Below are 19,321 nucleotides of genomic sequence, written 5' to 3'. Positions count from 1 at the left end.
ACCCTGAATCAGGTAAACCCTGTCCATCTCTCTCTCTCTCTCTCTCTCATCCCACCTCCTACCGTCACATCGCCTCCAAAGACGGCCCTTCGCTCATGTTCTTCCTCATCGTCGTTATCTTTGGTCACCGTTGATCTGGCAATTGGAATCGATTTCTCGCATGGATCTTATGAGTATCATCAGGAAACGCTTGATAATCTCCAAACTACCATGGATAACACCAGTATTCTCTGTGCAGTTATGCTCGATACCAAAGTAAGTCGTCTCTATTCTCTACTAGATCTCCACTAATCGATCGATTGTTTGCAATCTGTTTTTTTGCATCATCTACACAACAATGTCTAATTCTTCTAAGTGTTTATGCATCTGATATGGATCTAATTTTGACTTCTGTGGTAAAATTGACTACTTCTGATATTGATTCTATCACTAAATGGTGTTCAAAAGTATAATCTAGTTCCCAATTATGTTGGGAGGTTGACTTTTTCATTATCGTTTGATGCTATGGTTCGTTGATCTCATCTAATTAGAACTATAAGCTCATCCTTATTGGTCATGGCTACGCCATTTGTTTTCCATTCAGCCATGACATCGGTTTTTGATATGATAAAAACTAAATTATCAGTCAACGATCTCTCTCGCTCTCGTGTTCTTCATCGATTATCTCCTCTCTGCTCGCCTCCCTCCGCACATTAACAATCAGAAAACCTAATCGCTAGAATTAAAGGAAGTCGGTAATCTGATTTATTGCCCTAAACCTGCAACTGTACGGCCATTGGATGCCCGCTTCTCATCTAACCTCATTTATTTCCAGCTCCACCTCAGGTTTTTCCATTACTTATCTAATTTATTTCCATAGAACACTATAATCTCACCTGTTGTGTACATATTTGTTTCTAGTTTTGGGTTTCATTATAATCTGATTTAATTGACATGCATTAGCCCGAAAATAATGTTCCTGTGTTAATGTACCGAATTTTAACAGGCAGTGGATTGCTCTCCTGTGAGTTCAATAGCTGCAAACAAAGCTTCTTTTGTAAATACATCAACTTCTGGTATGCAACTATGCAAGTGAAGTGATGCTCTTTCTTTTGCTTTCACTTGAAATATCTCTTCATGTTCTAACTTGTTTTCTTATATTCTCAAGGGTCACAAAAAATACCTGTAAATAAGATGATGCTGACAGATTCACAGGATCCTTCTGGGAGGATGCATGCTTATTTGCAAGCTAAGCCTTCTAGATACCATGAAAGCAATTCTGGTTTGAATTCTTTGAGGTAGGAATAGGATCTCTCTCTATCTTTCCATATAAACAATCGGTAACACTCCTCATGAAGTTGGACCATAGTATTCATGCCCTACTACTTGTTACAATCAATGGTGTCTGCAATGCAGGTCTTCCATCAGACAGAGAAGGAATCCTAAGGAAACTACTGATCTTACAAGTGTTCAGGAACTTATTGATAAATTTGAACGTGGTTGTCACTCTGGTACCCTTCATCACCACATTCATTATGAATAATATATGCATAATCTTCTTGTGTTGTTGATGTCTGGTCACTGATATGGTTCTTTCTGTTAGGTCTTTTGGACAATGTAAGGAACTGCACATATGTTGGTATGGCTGATGAAGATTTTGCTCTCCTTCAGCATAATACTTATCTATATCTTGCCAATGTTGTAAATTTGAGGTAATATACTACATACTACCTCTCCTTTCTGATCTGTTCCAGCTAAGTACTTGATATATATATATATATATATATATATATATATATATATATATATATATATATATATATATATATATATATATATAGTTAGCTTTGCAGAGTTCCTATAGGTTGGGCACTAAATTCCTTTTTTTCCTTTTGTAGCAAAGAGCTCATGTATCAACTGGTTCTGCAAGGATTTGGTTACTTCAATGCAATACAGTTAAGTGAGCCTGCTCCATTGCAAGAACTAATCATGCTGACACTAACTGAAGAAGATCCAGATTCACAAGGCGTTGAGAATGATGACTTAAAAGGAAAGATTGCTCAAGTAAGTCTTTCAGTGGATCATGATTACCTGTATACAGATGAATGCTAAGCTACTAATGTCGAGTCTCTGGTTTTAGCATTACTATCATCATTTAATTACATATGTATACAGATGAATGCTAAGCTACTAAGCGAGAAATCTGAATTGCTGGATGAATATTTTGGCATTCATGTGGATCCACAAGCCAATTTGTCAAGTCTTCTTGTCATACTTGACCAGTACACACCTGACATGGACCGTGCTCCAGAATTTCTTCTTTGTCTCGGAAATGATGTAAGCTACACACCAAAATGTATATAATACAATTATGCACAAATATAAATACATAATTATATCTTGTTTAGGTGACATGTAATGATGAGAAAGTTTGCTTTCAAACAATTGCTGCTGCTCTTGGAAACTTCTATGCTATGCATCCACCTCTATTGCCAAATCCATTAGGTGAAGGAGTTTCACATTTTTATAAAAGACAAGGGAAAGGAAATGTTTCAGGAGGTACGCTTTTTTTTTGCACTCTAAGTTCCTTTAACTTGTTTGATCTGTGTACATTACATCCATTTTTGAGTTAAAAGACCTTAGAAGAGATATTTGAGAAAATGCAACTATAAAACTAAAGACCCCTCAACCTTTCCCATTCAAGGTCCATCTCCCTCATTTTAGTGGAAGTAAGGATTTCACAGGGGGATTTTCGGCACAAATGCAAAGGATAGGGATATATTTTAGAGAGGGCCATTTTTTTCTATTGCCGCGTTGTACTTTCAAAAAAATTCAGTTTGAAGATACCAAATGTAATCGATATATTTGAAACTTTGTGTAGAACAATATACGATTTCTAAACAAAAATATTAATGCTAGAAAATATTGGTGCTTTATTTTTGAGTTTGAAAAAGAATAGGTTACACTTCAAAGAACTTCTGTTATGAATTTTCACATGGAAACTCTTATGTATATTAAACCAACTCTGCTTTTATGGAACAACAGTTTCAAACCATCAACTGCTACTCCGTTCTCTGAAAGAATGCAAGTTTTCAACAAATTCAACATCTGTTATTGGTGCTTTATTTTTGAGTTTGAAAAAGAATAGGTCCTATTTTTCTAAATGGATCTCTATTATTTATGTGTTGGCAGTGATGAATTTAATGTGAATCATAAATATACTAATGCATATTTGATTCATATAAAAGTATAGTGTAGTGGTTAATCTGGTTCTCATAGTGGACAAATATATGTTTTTATTGGTATGATCTAGTTAATTAGTTGTTATGATTGGCTAATCTGGTTCTGAATTCTGTGTGATATTGTGAAGAACTTAGATCTGTTAAGTACTAACTCTTGTTAGATAATGTTTTGACCTTTTTAAGGTTGAGTGGTCTGGATGCCATTAGTTTTGGAAATGAAGTAGAAGATGGAATTATTGCTGCTGATCCTAACCTTTCATCTTTAGTTTTATGTAGTAAAGATTTTTGTGATGCAAATGGTATAAAAAAACAATCACAAGTGAATGACATATGAATTGCATGTGATTCACATGTAATTCACATGTAAATCACATTTGACTTACATGTGATTCACATGTAATTCACATATGAATTACATGTGATTCACATGTAAATCACAAGTGAATCACATATGAATTACAAGTGAATCACATATGAATTACATGTGATTCACATGTAATTCACATATAAATTACATGTGATTCACATGTAAATCACAAGTGAATCACATATAAATTACATGTGATTCACATATGAATTACATGTGATTCACACGTAAATCACAAGTGAATCACATATGAATTACAAGTAATTCACATATGATTCACATGTAATTCACATATGATTCACTTGTGATTCACATGTAAATCACATGTAACTCATATGTAAATCACAAGTGAATCACATATGAGTTACATGTGATTCATATGTAATTTACATACGAGTTACATGTGATTCATATGTAATTTACATATGAATCACATGTAATTCACAAGTAAATCACAAGTGATTAACATATGAATTACATGTGATTTATATATGATGTCATATGTAAATGTGATTCATATGTGAATCGCATGTGATTCATATGTCAATCACATATGTATTTTTGTGAGTATTTTTGCATCGATCAATTTTTTTTATTTTCTTGTAGATTTGGAAGAAATTTTGGTGAATATTGAAGAGGTGAAAAATGATAAATTGAAGAAAATAAGGAAATATTGACACGAAGACATGAAAACACTTTGAAATTTGTAGCATTTTTTATTTTTTATATTTTATTTTGTATCGAATAAAATACTTGTGCTATTATGTTTATAGATTAATTAATAAAAATGAGATTTTTTATGATTTACTTACGAATATTATAGTATCAGAAATATGCATATATGCATTTGAAAAAATATGCATATATGCACCTAAAACTTTGATTTTTATTGTTAAAAAAACAAGAGTATTTTTTTTAAATATTCTAGTTCTTTGTTTTTTTTAATTTATTGATTTTTTAAAATTTACTTTTTAAAAAAATATAGTTTTTTTGAAAAAATTGTAGTTTTTTTTTTTTGAAAAAAATGCAGCTTTCTTTGAAAAACTTGTAGGTTTTTTGAAAAAAATTACAATTTTTTTATTTAAAAATGCAGTTTTTTAAAAAAAATTGCAGTTTTTTTTTTGAAAAAAATGCAGTTTTCTTTAAAAAAAATTGCAGTTTTTTTTGAAAAAAATGCAGTTTTTTTGATAAAAAAAACAATTTTTTTGAAAAAAATACGGTTTTTTTAAAAAAAATTGTAGTTTTTTGAAATAAAATATTTTTTTTAAAATTTTTTTTCCATAAATTCATGTTTTTTATAAAAAATTAAAAAATCGGCACTTTTTAAAAAAAATAAAAAATCGAAAAATTCAGTTTTTAAAAAAATCCGAAAATTTGATTTATTATGTAACTTTTTAAACATTTATATTAATATGATCAATAACACAAAAAATTAAACATTAAATGAGATTGGTAAGATGACGATCATGTCCTTAATGAATTAATTTTGATCCAACGCTCCACTTTTAGTTCTCGGGTTCTCGGGAAACTATGAGTTCTCAACCGATCTCACCCCTATATATATATATATATATATATATATATATATATATATATATATATATATATATATATATATACACTAGCCGTTTACCCGCGCCAAGCGACTCCTAGATGGAGACCCTTAATTGATCTAGGCAGTGGACTGAGGTCAATTGAATAATTGATGCCTATAAGGAGATATTTTGTTTCGGCAGTTAGTTTTTTTTTTCGGAAAGAAAACTATGTGGATCATATATGTAGCGAAAAAATTTTGGGACGAAAACCAAGAATTTTGGAAACCACTGGGACTATTTATATAATTATGTCTAAAACTTATTAAGAATTTCAATAACTTTGTGAACCTTTATCATCGGATTAGAATAACTAAAATAACAAATTCAAAACAAAATGCATGTAATTACTAATGGTTGACCGTACAGTATTAATTATACAATACTTATTTATACACCACATTTGATATACATACAATATAGTGGGATATACACTTTTATTGTTCGAGAATGCGAAATTAATTCAAACATCTAGCTATTAACAAAATAAAAGAAGTGAATGGAGTTATATGTTTTATAATATTTAAAATAATGTGTCAAATCGATCGACCTATACCTAAAAACCAACAATAAAAGTTTTCGAGCTATAGTTTTTGCCAAATTTTGGTCACCTTAAAATATGCATAAATACTTCCTTTAATTTGACATAAGAGTTGTCTTTTTATCAATTTTTTTAATCAAAGTATTTACTTACAAAACTTAAGGTCAAGTGGTTTGGTTTTGAGATATGCATGTTTCTCCCGTTAACACCCGCTTCCATAATTTATTTTAAAAAATTAGTAAGTATAAAGACCTAACATCCGTTCTTTTGTTTTCGTTTTCTAAAAATTAAAATATTAGACCTTGTTTAATATTTTGTTTTCAATCCAATATATATATTTTTATTTTACCGTTTTTATTATAAATTAAAGAACACTAAAATTCTAAAAATGAGTTAGACCATGTTTTGTTCACTTACCAATAATTTTCATGTTTTTATTTATTAAATTTGTTAAAACTTTAGATATTCGCAATGTTGCTATTGAATTTTTTTAGCATTTATGGTAATTAGTGTAATAATTGATAGGATTAAGCCAAAAGCTTGCGACACCTTTTACTTGTTATATGTTTGATTTTTATTTGGAATGAGTTGTGAAGAAAAAACAACTTTATCCCACATATTTATGGTAATTAGTATCATTTGGTTTCACCCTTTCACTTTCATGCTGGAATAATCATGGAATGAGAATATTAACTTCTTGTCCTAAATCCTCTTTTATATAAAAATTCTAATATTCTATTCTACAAAATGCATGAAAAGCATTAAAATCATGGAAAGAATTGAAAACTTTGAACAGTAAACATGATGTGAATGAAAGTTTAGATATTTAAAATTCATTAATACGTACGTGGGTTGGGGAGGTTTGATGCCTGCCATTTGGAAAAGTATAGTGTCCATAACATTAAAGTAAATTTTGTTGATTCTCTGCTGATCTCATAGCCCTCCAATTACAGGGTAACTAGCATTCTAGGACTCATGAAGCATGTTATAAACAACTTGATTGACCTAAAACAATTGTTGGGAATACATTTGTCAAAACCTGTGAACAAAGGTTATTTATTTATTGGTTAAAAAATTATCTAACTTCACGGGAGAGTGCTTGCATGATGGTGAGTGTTGGCATGTCAATAACCAAGACTAAAGATATAAAAAATGTTAAGTAAACCAAACATAAGGTACATTAATGTTTTACATCAATTTAACTAAGTACCAGCTAAAGTGGATTCTTATTGTGTACCTCTTTTACCATATCATGGAAAGGAACAACATCACTAACAGCATAACACACGAATATCAGCCACAACCCTGGAAAAAAAAAAAAAGAACCTATCAATATCTGTGCAGAAGTTCTTCATGGATAAATCAAGAAAACTATTAAATAAATAAATAAAGTAAACCCCTCTTATAGTATGTTTACACATGCCATTATAGCAGTTGAAGCTATAGATATATAAGAACTAATACCCTCGTGTAGATGACCTTCACATTCTTGCTCTCAATTTCCACCATCTTATAAATACTCTACATCATTACCTAAATATTTTTTTAATTTAAAAGACTATAAAGTGATTGAGAAGGCACAAACTCACCTGGTCATTATGAGATGTATACTACTCTTTTAATGCCACCATCTATGCTCCTAGTAACTCTTTAGTATTTGGTATCGACGTTTCTAGTACCACCCAATGATTTGCCTAATTTCATCTTTCATCCTGAAAAATAAAATAAAAAAATGAATTAGACCAAATATTGATAGAAAAAATAGTTTAATTTGCTAAAGTAGGATATATATTGAAGAATATAAGAAGAAACAAACATGGATGGTCTAGTGCATCTCTTCTGTAGAGGGTAGATTCATTTCAAATTGGTTACCTGGAAGATTTATCCTTTTCTTTTAGTTTGGGACCTTCACAAAATCAGCTCAACTATTGAACTAAATTAACACATATTCTTGACAAAATTGGTCCTAACTGAGATATTTCATATATGGAATAATAAATCCAAATAGTTGTCAAAATAAATTTTATGTTTGAAAAGCAAATATGAATGCAAAAGCATACCTGATGATATCCATTTGTGTCTATGCGAGAGACGAAACCAAGGCAAAATCTGAACTAATATCCCCAAAATAGCTGTCAAATGCACACGCTTTAGCTGATTTCAACATGATGAAGACGATTAATTGAAAAGTAAAAAATCAATTACCTGCTTGATTCGTGTATGGAAGATGAAGAAGAGGATGATGAGCTACAAAGTCGGATTTTTAAGGAGAATCAGTAGGTTCATAAATCAAGGAAGACATTAATGAAATTGATTTATCGGTTTGACCGACTCCAACATCGGCGGTTGATATTGCTCTGGCAATGGGTTTTAGGGCGGATTAGGGTTTCCAACAAAGAAGATAGAGGTGAGCAACCAGTGGGTTTTTGAAGGCTGAACAAATAATGATGGTGGTTTTTCTATGGTGGTGGTGGTGGCAGTGAAGCAATGACAGATCTGAGGTCCTGGTTGTTGGTGGTTCAGAGGGGGTGGCGATTGGGTCTTGAGCTTGTTAGCCAGAGGTAGATTACCAGTGGAGAGGGAAGTGTGCGGTGTGAAGGTTGGTGGTTAGGGAAGATAGAATAAGGAGAGTGGTTGTGGTTTCCTTTAAATGATGATAGATATTGTTTTGATTGTGGGACAATGGTTGATGAAGGTGATGATTAAATACCTAAATCACCGTTTGTATGATCCAACCAATCTAAGATCGAGACCAACAAATCGATTGGATAAAGAGGAGTATGGTTTGAGACTGAGAGAAAGAATACGGTGAAGGTGGAGAGGGAAGCAGCAGCTGGTTGAAGCGGAAGGTAGTCAACGGTGAATGAGAGAAGGGGATGGTTATATAAATGGAGAAGAAGATGAACAGTCACCGAGCGAAAGAAAGGGTGATATAATGGATAGGTTGTTGGGCAGGATAAGGAATGAGGACCTAGTCAAGGTAGAGGCCATATATAAGTGAAGGCACACAAGACAAATTTTAGGCGAGATCGGAGGACAAGAGTCGTAAATAAAGTTTGATTTTTTCAACCCTTGACCGGATAACATTTACTTGCTTTGCAATGCATAAATTCATTGTATATATTGCATAAGTTCTTGTACCTCTTAAAATTCAGCAAAACATGTTAAATGCTTATTAAGGTATATATATATATATATATATATATATATATATATATATATATATATATGTTTCACTGAGTTTTAAACCATTCTTTATCGAAATATCTAAATAAGGAACGAGTGAAATTTCAAACTCAAACACACCCAAATTAATCATGACATATTTGAAATATTACTACTATTATGTGATGAGATTGACCTCTTATATGTAGACCTGACAAACGTGCTGTGTCGTGTCAAGACATTAAACGGGTTGAACGTGTTTGATCCTAACCCGACCTGTTTAATTATCGTGTCGTGTCAACCCGTTTATTTTCGTGTCGGGTCTCGGGTTAAGGTTTAGACCTTGTAAATATGTTGTGTCATGTCGGCTTGAAACATTTTGAAGGTTGGAAAGTAGGAGTTAAGGAGGTAAAAAGGAAAAAATGAAACATTGTAGTTAGGAGATGTAATGACAATTTATGGTAAGTTTAGAAGGCAAAATGAAAAAAATTGAAGTTGGGGAGCAAAGGGGATAGATGGTGAAGGATGAGTAAAATTAAGTAACTTTGAAAATTTGAATATTACTTCTAATTGTTGAGTTTGACCCACTACAAGTCTTATAACATATAATATATTTATAAAAATATGAAATTTGTAATAAATAATATATAATTAAACGGGTCATATTCGAGTTGAAAGTCTTGGCCCTAACCCTACCCGTTTAATTATCATGCCGTGTCGTGTCAACCCGTTTACATAAACGTGTCGAAATTTCTGACCCAAACCCGTTAATTTCGTGTCGGGTTTTCGTTTCGTGTCATGTTTTGTCAGGTCTACTCATATGACCCTTGGGGTGGGTTGACGTGTTTGGTTTGTCATTTTCTTTTCTATGTTTTTGGGGACCTTTTCACCAACCGGTCATATAGCTAATATGTGGATCGGAGGTAAGTCGCAATGTTTGATTGTTTTTGAAGAAATTAAACTCGAAAAGAATCAAAATTTGAAATAGTTGGAATCTGTTACATGCATTTGTGGTTAACGGGGACCGGTTCAAATTTGATAATAAATGATTAATATTTATGTGTAAAAGTGGAGTTTTTATATTTATTTGTTTCAATAGAATGTAGTACATGTAATTTTCATAAAGATGGAGAATGGAATTGAATTGAGCCCATCCATCCCTAAAAATGATTACAGAACTAAATAATTATCCATTTGACAACCAAATATGTCGTGATTGGATATTAAATTCCAATTCCGTTAGATTTTATGGAGATACATCGATATGTCAACATCTTACTTGTGAATACTTTCTTCTTAGGGAGGAGGGAGTCGTTCCCTCCCAACCCACTGAACCCAATGAACCCACTGCCATATCAGCTTTTCTCTTTGATTTTTCTTCATCTTTCCCAACCTACAACACACAGAAATCCTATCTTTCTCAACCCACTCAACCCACTCAATTAAAAAAAAATACAAAATAATCAAGGTAAAATCTTAATTAGCAATAGAATTATCGCCGGTACCACTCCCTCTTTAGCCGGTTGTTTAATTGGTTTCACGAACCCACTTCATCCTCTCTCTCTACTTTCTCTCTCTCATTTTCTCTTGTACCGTGTGTTTTAAGATTTGCATCTTAGTTGTTTAGTATTTTTTTTAATTGAGTGGGTTGAGAAAGATAGGATTTTCGTATGTTGTGGGTTGGGAAAGATGAAGAAAAATCAAAGAGAAAAGCTGATATGACAGTGGGTTCAGTGGGTTCAATGGGAACGACTCCCTCCTCCCTTACTGCATGCTAACACTAGATTGTTGGTAAAGTTATGTTGGAAAATTTTGTGCACTCTTTGAACATAATTGGAAGTTGTATGTTTTGCTATTTTGGCAAGTATACAAATTATTAAAAAAACAATTGGCTTAGAGAAATTGTGTTTAGCATAAAATTTCATACCTCTACATCGCGCTTCTTGTAATCCGGCTAAAGAGACCTAACAATGAGGTATCATGACTGGTACCATACTTTAGAAGGGTTGGTGATGTTTTAACAACAGAAATATAATACATGGTCATTGCAGACGCGTTTAAGAACACCCAATCATTTTGTGAGAGCTAAGCATGAAATATGAAAATTGCATCATTTATTGTGACAACCATAATACAATTTGTCCCGGGAAGAATCCAACCTCATACGGGATACCATTTTATTATGTAGTTGATAAGTAATGACATATCGATATGGGACCATTTATAAAAATTATTACACTTTTTATTATAATGGAGAACTATTTATTCTAGCATTACATATCCGAAAAACTTTTCTTCAAACGTACTAAGTTATCGTTAATTTCTCAACATCAACTCCATTATAACTAAAACCGTTTATGTATTTACATGAGTCACCATAAGCCAAAAAAAAAAAAAAAGTGTAAATAAACTATAACCTAATATAACAAATTTCACTAAACCTTCAAGAAGAATCAACATTGGAACAAAAACATATCCCACTTAAAACCACTTCCCCTTTAAATGGTCTTACAGCTGGCTGCTGCTAGTCTAGTAGCATAGCATAGCCACTTTACAAAAAAAAAAAAAAAAAGTACATCTGCCAACAATGCAACATCAACCCAAATCAAAGCATTAATGATCCTCTACCCTCACGTTGCAACAAAATCACGGGCAGTTCGGTCAAATTGCAAAAAGATCCACCCAATACCACTCACTCAGTCATACGCCTTCTCCCAGTCCTCCACCACCTCCAAGTTCTCCTCCTGTTTCCCCGTTGCTTCACCCTCACCCACCACAACTTTCCCAGACTCCTCCGCCAAACTGCCGCCACCTTCCGACTCCAAAACACTCCATCTATTCGCCGACGAAGTGATCGGAACCTCTTTCACCGCCGAACTGCCACCAGCCCACTCATCGGAAACACTCCATGAACTCTGCCCCCAATCTCCGGTGGTGGACGACTCCTGCACCACCGCTTTCTTCCATGGGTTCACATGGTCCTTAACTGTCGAACCACCACTGCCACCCCAAACATTACCTCCACCATTCGACACAACCCCAACCACCGCTGCACCGTAATAAACCGACCCATGATCCAAGCGGCGCATGGCGGTTGCCGCCCGAGCCGGGTCACTAAACACCGCCAATGCATTCTTATCATTCAACCACACCAATTCACATTCACCACCAAATCTCAAAACCAAAGCACTCACATCCGCATCACTAGGCAAATCAAACAAAGCCACAACCAACCTCGGGTCCATGTCCACCAACGGGTCGAACCCAAGCGGTTGCACCATGCTCGTTGGGTTCACCCCTTTAGCTCCAAGAATCCGAGCCGGGGGTTTAGACTTGGGTGTAGCATGAACCACAATGAAGCGTTTCGGTTCCCAACCGGCTGCACTTATCGAGAGCTTCCACCTCTCTGCTATCAGCCTCACCGCGTCCCTTTTCTCTTTCAACATCGGACAAAACACATGGACTTTGAGAGCCGCCGCCAAGCCGCCACGGCTCCGGCCAAGAACCACCATCTTGCACCGCTCCTCCACCGCCAAAACCCATTTCGGATCGCGTCTAAATAAGTCGCCTACCATATCAGCAACAGCGGTATTCTCACCGAAATGAAGCGCGTCTAGATTCGGAGTGGTGACACCGAAAGCATCCGCGAGAACTTTTTTCCGTTCCATTTTCGAACATTCATCATCACAAACCAACTTCCGTTGTCCCAGTGGAATCTTTTTTCCGTTTGATTCCACCGGTTGAAGTGGGGCCGGTAATTTCTGGATTGTGGAAGCTTCTAGAACGGTGTCGGCGTTGTAACCACTGTTGCTGCCGCCAGCATCACAAGGGACAGTGGCGGTGATCCGATTACAAGAGCATGAGATTGTGACAGGGAACTCGCATCTTACATCTGGACACTGGTTGAATGGGTGGCAAAGGGCGGTGCACGTGTGGCGGCAGTCTCTCCGGGGAGCACCGCATGTCTGACCACACGAAGCCTTCACGCCGGAAGTGGAACCACCAGAGGAATCACATGGAGACGGGTGGCATGTCCTTAAACAAGCATGCATCCCACATTGCCTTGTCTTCCCACAAATTTTATTACATCTGATATCTTTTGATCCACATGGTATGTTTCTTAAAACCACATGTCCACCTATGCATTCTTTAGGTATAGGAACCGAACATGGTGGGCAATCCCCAAAATGACAGCTGTGGGAAGACACGTGACCACATGGTTGAGGAACCGAACAAGGGTACTGACAAGAAGGTGGCGGTGTACCACACGGGAGTGGTGGTGGGATTGAAGATCTTCCACAAGCACAGGTTAAATCGGTGAAGATAGTCTCCGGGCAGGGCGGGCAGTGCCCACTATGACATAAAGATTCACAATCATGCTGCCCGCATCTTAGTTTCTTCTCACACGGCTTTGAACACATGTGTAGATCCCAATCCTCGAACCGATGCAAATTGTGGGAGTTTGAAAGCGGGCAGCATTTTTCACTGCAACGGTGTCTACCACAGTTCTTTTTACGCCCACAAGGTTTATCACATGTGAAAGTGTCGACTTCCATGGTGGTTTTGAAACATTCCACGGTTCTTGAAGTTGACCCACACCGACATTTTTGAGTAACCATTACCTGACACGGTGGACATGACTCCGGATGACATGTTTCTTTACATTGATGTAACCCACAAGGGAGGGTTTTGTTACATGTTTGTGAGCATGTGGGGATTGGGTCTAAACAACTTTGTCTTTCCTCCTGTAAGCTTGATTTCCCACAGTAGCATGATGTCACCTTTCCAGGCAACAAATCACAGTCTCCGCAAACACCAGGGTGACAAGTTTCTTTACACAGATGATTACCACATCCGAGAGGCTTCCCACAAGTGGAAGAACATGAAAAGATACCATCTTGAACGTTTACTTCACCTTTCACAGCCATGCCCCCACAAACAACCACCTCTGTGTTTTTCTTGCAGAAACAAGAGGCTTCGATTGGAACTTCACATGAATCACAAGGACCAACATGGCAGGTGTTTTCACAATGGTGGCGGAGACACTTGCGGGGTTTACCACATCTTTGGCCACACGTGACAACGGATTTCTGATCGGAGCATCTTGTGGTGATGGTTTTCTTCCCACATGGACATGGTCTTGGTGGGGCAAAAGCTTTACAAGGTGGACATGGTCCAGGGTGGCATTGGAGAACACACCTATGAGGGCAAAGATCATCTCTGCTAACACCAGAACCAACAACTTCTTTCTCAAGTGGTCTTCCACAAGGTTCACCACAAGAATGAGGGGTTAGATATGGATCGGAAGGTGGTTCCTGTCTTTTTCCACAGAAACAAACATAACGGATATCTTTTGAGGATGTGAGCTGAACTGATTGACATCCAGGGCATCGCCAATTGAATCCTTGATTTTTCTCTGCAGATAAGTCGATGGAAGTAGGTGCCCTAGCCCACTTCTTGATACAATGTAAATGGAAGATTGAAAAGCAGCTTGAACAGGACCAAACAGGGGCAGAACGCCTCACCATATCATAACATATCATGCATTCGATCGTCCCTTTTAGAAGTTTGTCTTGAATTTCTTGAACAAGTTGAGGTAAAGCTCCTGTCGTGCCTTTTGAATCTCTCTCCTCGCGAGGAGCATCCTTTCTTCTATCTCTAGTCTGATTTACCCGAGGTATATGCTGCTGCCTTCTCTGTACCCCAACATTTCCTCTATTATGAGCGTTTTGAGGCGGTGGACCTGATCTAATATTAGGTTCCCCACCATTTGCATCTGGAACTGGAGCAACTGTTGACGAGGAATTAGCATCCACTGCAGTGGTGGTGATCGTGGCAGTGGATCCTCTGGGAATCCATTCTTGACGACGAGGAAACCTAGGTCTGTTATCTCTTCTATCACTTCGAACGTGAGAGCTCATATCCACCTATTAAGATTCGCTGGAGTTAGATTCAAACATGTTTGTTTTCAATGTAGATGAGGTATAAATAAAACCTAAAGCAAATCAAAGGCGGTTCAAATGAGTCGGTGAATGGAAAAAATGAAATCAAAAATTTGGAAATCTAAATTGAAAAACCTAATTTGAAAAACGATTGAACATGTCTAGCAAAGAAATGATGAAACAGTTTACCTGATTGGAAGTCGGAGGCGAGTTTGAAAAAGAAATTGTCGAGATTGAATCGGCTATACAGATAAACAAATGAAGATCGATAGCCAAAATCCCAAATCTTATGAACCAAAGCTAACTTCACAAACTGTTTTCCTGATTGACAACTTGAAATGATAACTGGAATCGGCGATGGGAAAGAAAAGTTTAGGAGGTGAAAATGGAAATCTGTTTAACCTACCGATGAGGTACGAATTGGAGCGGCGAGCGGAATTATAGGGGAGACGGACAAAGAGATCGTCGATTAACGCTTGGGGAGCAAGCGAAACGAAGGTTTCGATAGAATCGTGTATCGATTGGCCACTTGTATTATGCGTGGTCACCACACAAACCAATTTCTCCTTCAATTTTAAAAATCCTTTATATAGATTTTCTATCTATATCAATAACAATATTTAAATTTATCATCAACTTCTATATTATTTAATTAAATTACTTGCATAAGTCAAGTGGTTATATAAATTAGTAAAAAATTAATGTTGTTGCATTGCTGATACATAATATAATATTGTAGCAACCTCATGGTACAACGTTGGGATATTTTGTTTGCTAAGCAATGATCCCTATCGTAAAGTCATGTAAAGGAGATTAAATGATTCTATCAAGAGTTTAAGTTGTATTCTATGTCTAAAGAAAGGTAAACCATGCATTCTGAACGTAAGGATCATCAAATTAAGTTAAAGATAATGTGATTAGAACTTAAATATTTGACTATTGAGTGGAAATTGGTAAAAACGCTAAATCAAAGTTCTAAATGATTAAATATCAAATTTCTTTTTGATCAGCATGCAAAAATAAAGATGATTGTATTTTGCTAAAGTTTGGCTACATAAACCCAATGGTTAAAGATTAAACCCGTTTTTTATTATCCGACCGCTGAATAAAAAAAGTCAAAGCTAGATGTATAAATAGAATGAAGTGAATCTTGCAAAAATTGTTATAAAATACGACGGATCCAAATTGACTTAAATAATATTAGCTCAATGCGGAATGGGATCAAAAATTATCAAAGCGTAATAATCACAACGTAATACGAATAAAATAAATAGAATAGAGACACAGGAATTTACGTGGAAACCCAAATCGGGAAAAAACCACGGGCGGAGGAAGCCGAGAAACAATTCACTATAATTTGCAGTGTTTACAGGGATTATGAAAGAGATTACAAATAGAGTGGGAGAGCTAAAATATACGGTGGTGTATCAATATATATATATATATATATATATATATATATATATATATATATATTTGATTTTGGTTCGTGGGTTCTTGGGTTAAGGTTATAAGTTCTATGACTTAGGCTATTTATAGCCAAAACATAAAATATGAAAGGAAAGAAAGAAGATGTCCAAAATTGTAAGCGGAAAAGGTTTGTAGGCGACTACCATACATTCTTCATTCCAAAATTAACATATATATATTATAATATTAACCACCGTCCATTCTCATTTCCAAATTCACACTTATATTACTATTCATAGTCAAACTATGAATAGTAAATGATAAGTTACGGAAATAACCCCTGAACTATTTGCCACTTGCTAATTTTGGAGGTAACTTTTCCACAATCTTCACCTTGACATCAAAATTAAGCAAGTCATGCTTTACGATTAGTCAAAACCTATAGCTCATCAAACTCTAAAACTTCCATAAGAACCTGCAATTTTATATAGAGAAAAAATTGTTTCCGAAAAAATAAATAATACTTCCTCCACCTACGAGCCTTCAGGCTCAACTGCGATCAGAAACACCCACCATGTCCAAACATAATTTGAACTTGGCTATAGGAAGACTTTTAGTGAACATATCAGCGTGATTATAATCTGTATGAATCTTGTCCACAACACAATCACCTTTTTCAATGATATCCCGCACAAAATGATAACGAATATCAATATGCTTTGTTCGGTCATGAAACATTTGATCTTTACTCAAGAAAATAGCACTCTGGTTGTCACAGAAAACTGTGGTCACCTTTATTCTATCATCGAGTTCTCCAAATAACCCCTTCAACCAGATATCTTCCTTAACTGATTCTGTAATCGCCATGTACTCTGCCTCGGTAGAAGACAGGGCAACTGTAGACTGTAACTGGGCTTTCCAACTAACAGCACTAGAGTATGGAACACGTGCCATGTAAGCCATATCAGTCTCATTAGTAGGACTCAAAGCGGATGATAGCTTGAAATGAGCTGCAAAAGGTGTGTTGACAGACTTTGCTTCGTGCATACTGAAGCGTCTTAGGACTTTCTCAATATAACTTTTCTGAGAAAGATGCAAGATCCTAGACTTCCTGTCACGAATAATTTCCATACCTAAAATCTTTTTGGTAGCTCCTAAGTCCTTCATTTCAAATTCAGCTTTCAACTGGTCTTTTAACTTCTGAATCTCCTTCATATCTTTTGCTGCAATCAACATGTCATCCACGTACAAGAGTAAGTAGATCTTTGAACCATTGTCACCTTTCTTGAAATAAACGCAGCTTATCATAGGTGCACCTGCTGAATTTGTGACTGGTCATGAAAGAATCGAACCTCTTGTACCATTGTCTAGGAGACTGCTTGAGGCCATAAAGAGATTTGTTCAACTTGCATACGTAGTTCTCCTTTCCAGGAACTACAAAACCTTCAGGTTGTTGCATAAAAATCTCTTCCTCAAGCTCACCATTTAGGAAAGCTGTAGTTACATCAAGTTGTTCTAACTCAAAATCGTTAGAAGCAACCAACCCCAACAACACACGAATGGAAGTATGTTTGACAACTGGGGAATAAATGTCAGTGTAATCAATACCAGGAATCTGACTGTAGCCTTTAGCTACTAACCGAGCTTTGTATCTTGGTTTATCATTTGGGTTGACAGGTTCCTTGAGCTTGTAGACCCACTTGCATTTAACTGGTCTCTTCCCTTTCGGAATAGGAACTAAATTCCAAGTACTGTTTCGCTGCAAGGATTCCATCTCATTTTGCATAGCGAGCATCCAATCATTTGAGTCTTCAGATTTGATAGCCTCGTCATAATTCGCAGGCTCCGTTGCGGACTCAATATTATCAGCAACAATAAAAGCATAGGCAACCAAATCAGATTCAGCATACCTCTTCGGAGGAATAATCTGTCTTCTCGGTCTATCTCTTGCAATGCTTGGAGTAGTAGCTTGTGGTTGTGAAGGTGTTGAATCTTCACCAACAACATGCTCATCCGACGAAGAAGAATCTTGATGCTGATTTGTACTCTGATTAGTGGTAGGTGAAGTAGGAAGCTCCACCTCCATTTGAGCATTCTCTTTATTTGCTTCGGATGATACATCTGATGCATCTGTTCTTTTAGAAGAGTCAGCAACTGGTTGAATCATAGCAGACTCATCAAAAGTAACATCTCTTGAGATGATAATTTTCTTCAAATCAAAGCTCCATAACTTGTAACCCTTTACACCTTGATTGTACCCAAGAAAAACGCATTTGATTGCTCTTGGTTCTAGCTTCCCATTGTCAACTCGTGCATACGCTGGACATCCGAATGGTTTTAAATCTGAATAATTGGCAGGTTTACCGGACCATAACTCAAACGGAGTTTTCTTCTCGATTGCTCGTGACGGTGATCGGTTGATAACATAGCAAGCAGTCGAAGCAGCCTCCGCCCAAAAAAACTTTGGCAATTTAGAATTAGAAAGCATACACCGGACCTTCTCCATAATGGTGCGATTCATCCTTTCAGCTACACCATTTTGTTGAGGTGAATGGACTACTGTGCGATGTCGAGTAATGCCTTCCTTTTGACAATAGACATTAAACTCTTCTGAGCAAAACTCAAGTCCATTATCCGTACGAAGATACTTTACCACCAGACCTGATTGCTTTTCAACCTGAACTTTCCAATTTCTGAAGGTAGAGAAAACGTCTCCTTTATGTTTTAAGAAGAAAGACCACACCTTCCTGGAGAAATCATCAATAATAGTGAGCATATAAATAGCTCCACCTTTTGAAGCAACTCGAGCCGGTCCCCACAAATCCGAGTGAACATAATCAAGTGGTCCTTTTGTTGTATGGATACCACTTGCAAACCTTACTTGTTTTGCCTTGCCATATACACAGTCTTCACAGAAATCCAAATCAACAATCTTTTGTTGACCAAGTAAACCTCTTCGACTCAATTCTGACATGCCTTGAAAACTCATATGGCCGAGTCGAAGGTGCCAAAGAGGGGACTGATCTGGATCAGAAAAAGACTTTGACACAACAGCAGCATCACTCGAAATTGTTTGCCCGTCA

At 36.1% G+C, this 19,321-nt stretch overlaps 2 protein-coding genes across 2 annotated transcripts; one reads left to right on the top strand and one right to left on the bottom strand.

Annotated features, from left to right (window-relative positions):
- Positions 1-210: 210 nt before the first annotated feature.
- Positions 211-3,555, top strand: LOC145131683 (DNA mismatch repair protein MLH1-like). Its single transcript, XM_079066342.1, has 10 exons — positions 211-255; positions 986-1,055; positions 1,148-1,277; positions 1,396-1,490; positions 1,583-1,691; positions 1,878-2,043; positions 2,155-2,316; positions 2,388-2,538; positions 3,025-3,127; positions 3,405-3,555. Exons 1-10 carry the CDS (start codon positions 211-213, stop codon positions 3,553-3,555), a joined length of 1,182 nt encoding a protein of 393 aa, XP_078922468.1.
- Positions 3,556-11,288: 7,733 nt separating this feature from the next.
- On the bottom strand, positions 11,289-15,387 carry NFXL1 (NF-X-like 1). The gene is made up of 2 exons (XM_079068960.1): positions 15,018-15,387; positions 11,289-14,813 (listed from the first exon to the last, which is right to left on the bottom strand). The coding sequence occupies exon 2, from the start codon at positions 14,805-14,807 to the stop codon at positions 11,583-11,585; it is 3,225 nt and encodes a 1,074-aa protein (XP_078925086.1). The 5' UTR covers positions 14,808-14,813; positions 15,018-15,387; the 3' UTR covers positions 11,289-11,582.
- Positions 15,388-19,321: the final 3,934 nt, after the last annotated feature.

Source organism: Lactuca virosa, chromosome 8 (assembly GCF_052849685.1).
Source record: "Lactuca virosa cultivar CGN04683 chromosome 8, Lactuca_virosa_CGN04683_v6, whole genome shotgun sequence".
Classification (NCBI taxonomy): Eukaryota; Viridiplantae; Streptophyta; class Magnoliopsida; order Asterales; family Asteraceae; genus Lactuca; species Lactuca virosa.
Note: the sequence above shows the minus strand (reverse complement) of the source record. Positions and strands in the feature narration are given on the sequence as shown.

Excerpts from the sequence above, each read along its gene's own strand:
- LOC145131683 (XM_079066342.1), top strand. The coding sequence starts at position 211 with ATGGATAACACCAGTATTCTCTGTGCAGTTATGCTCGATACCAAA. Across the intron at positions 2,044-2,154 it reads TAAAAGGAAAGATTGCTCAA|ATGAATGCTAAGCTACTAAG; the intron begins GTAAGTCTTTCA and ends ATATGTATACAG. Across the intron at positions 2,317-2,387 it reads TTCTTTGTCTCGGAAATGAT|GTGACATGTAATGATGAGAA; the intron begins GTAAGCTACACA and ends TATCTTGTTTAG.
- NFXL1 (XM_079068960.1), bottom strand. The coding sequence starts at position 14,807 with ATGAGCTCTCACGTTCGAAGTGATAGAAGAGATAACAGACCTAGGTTT.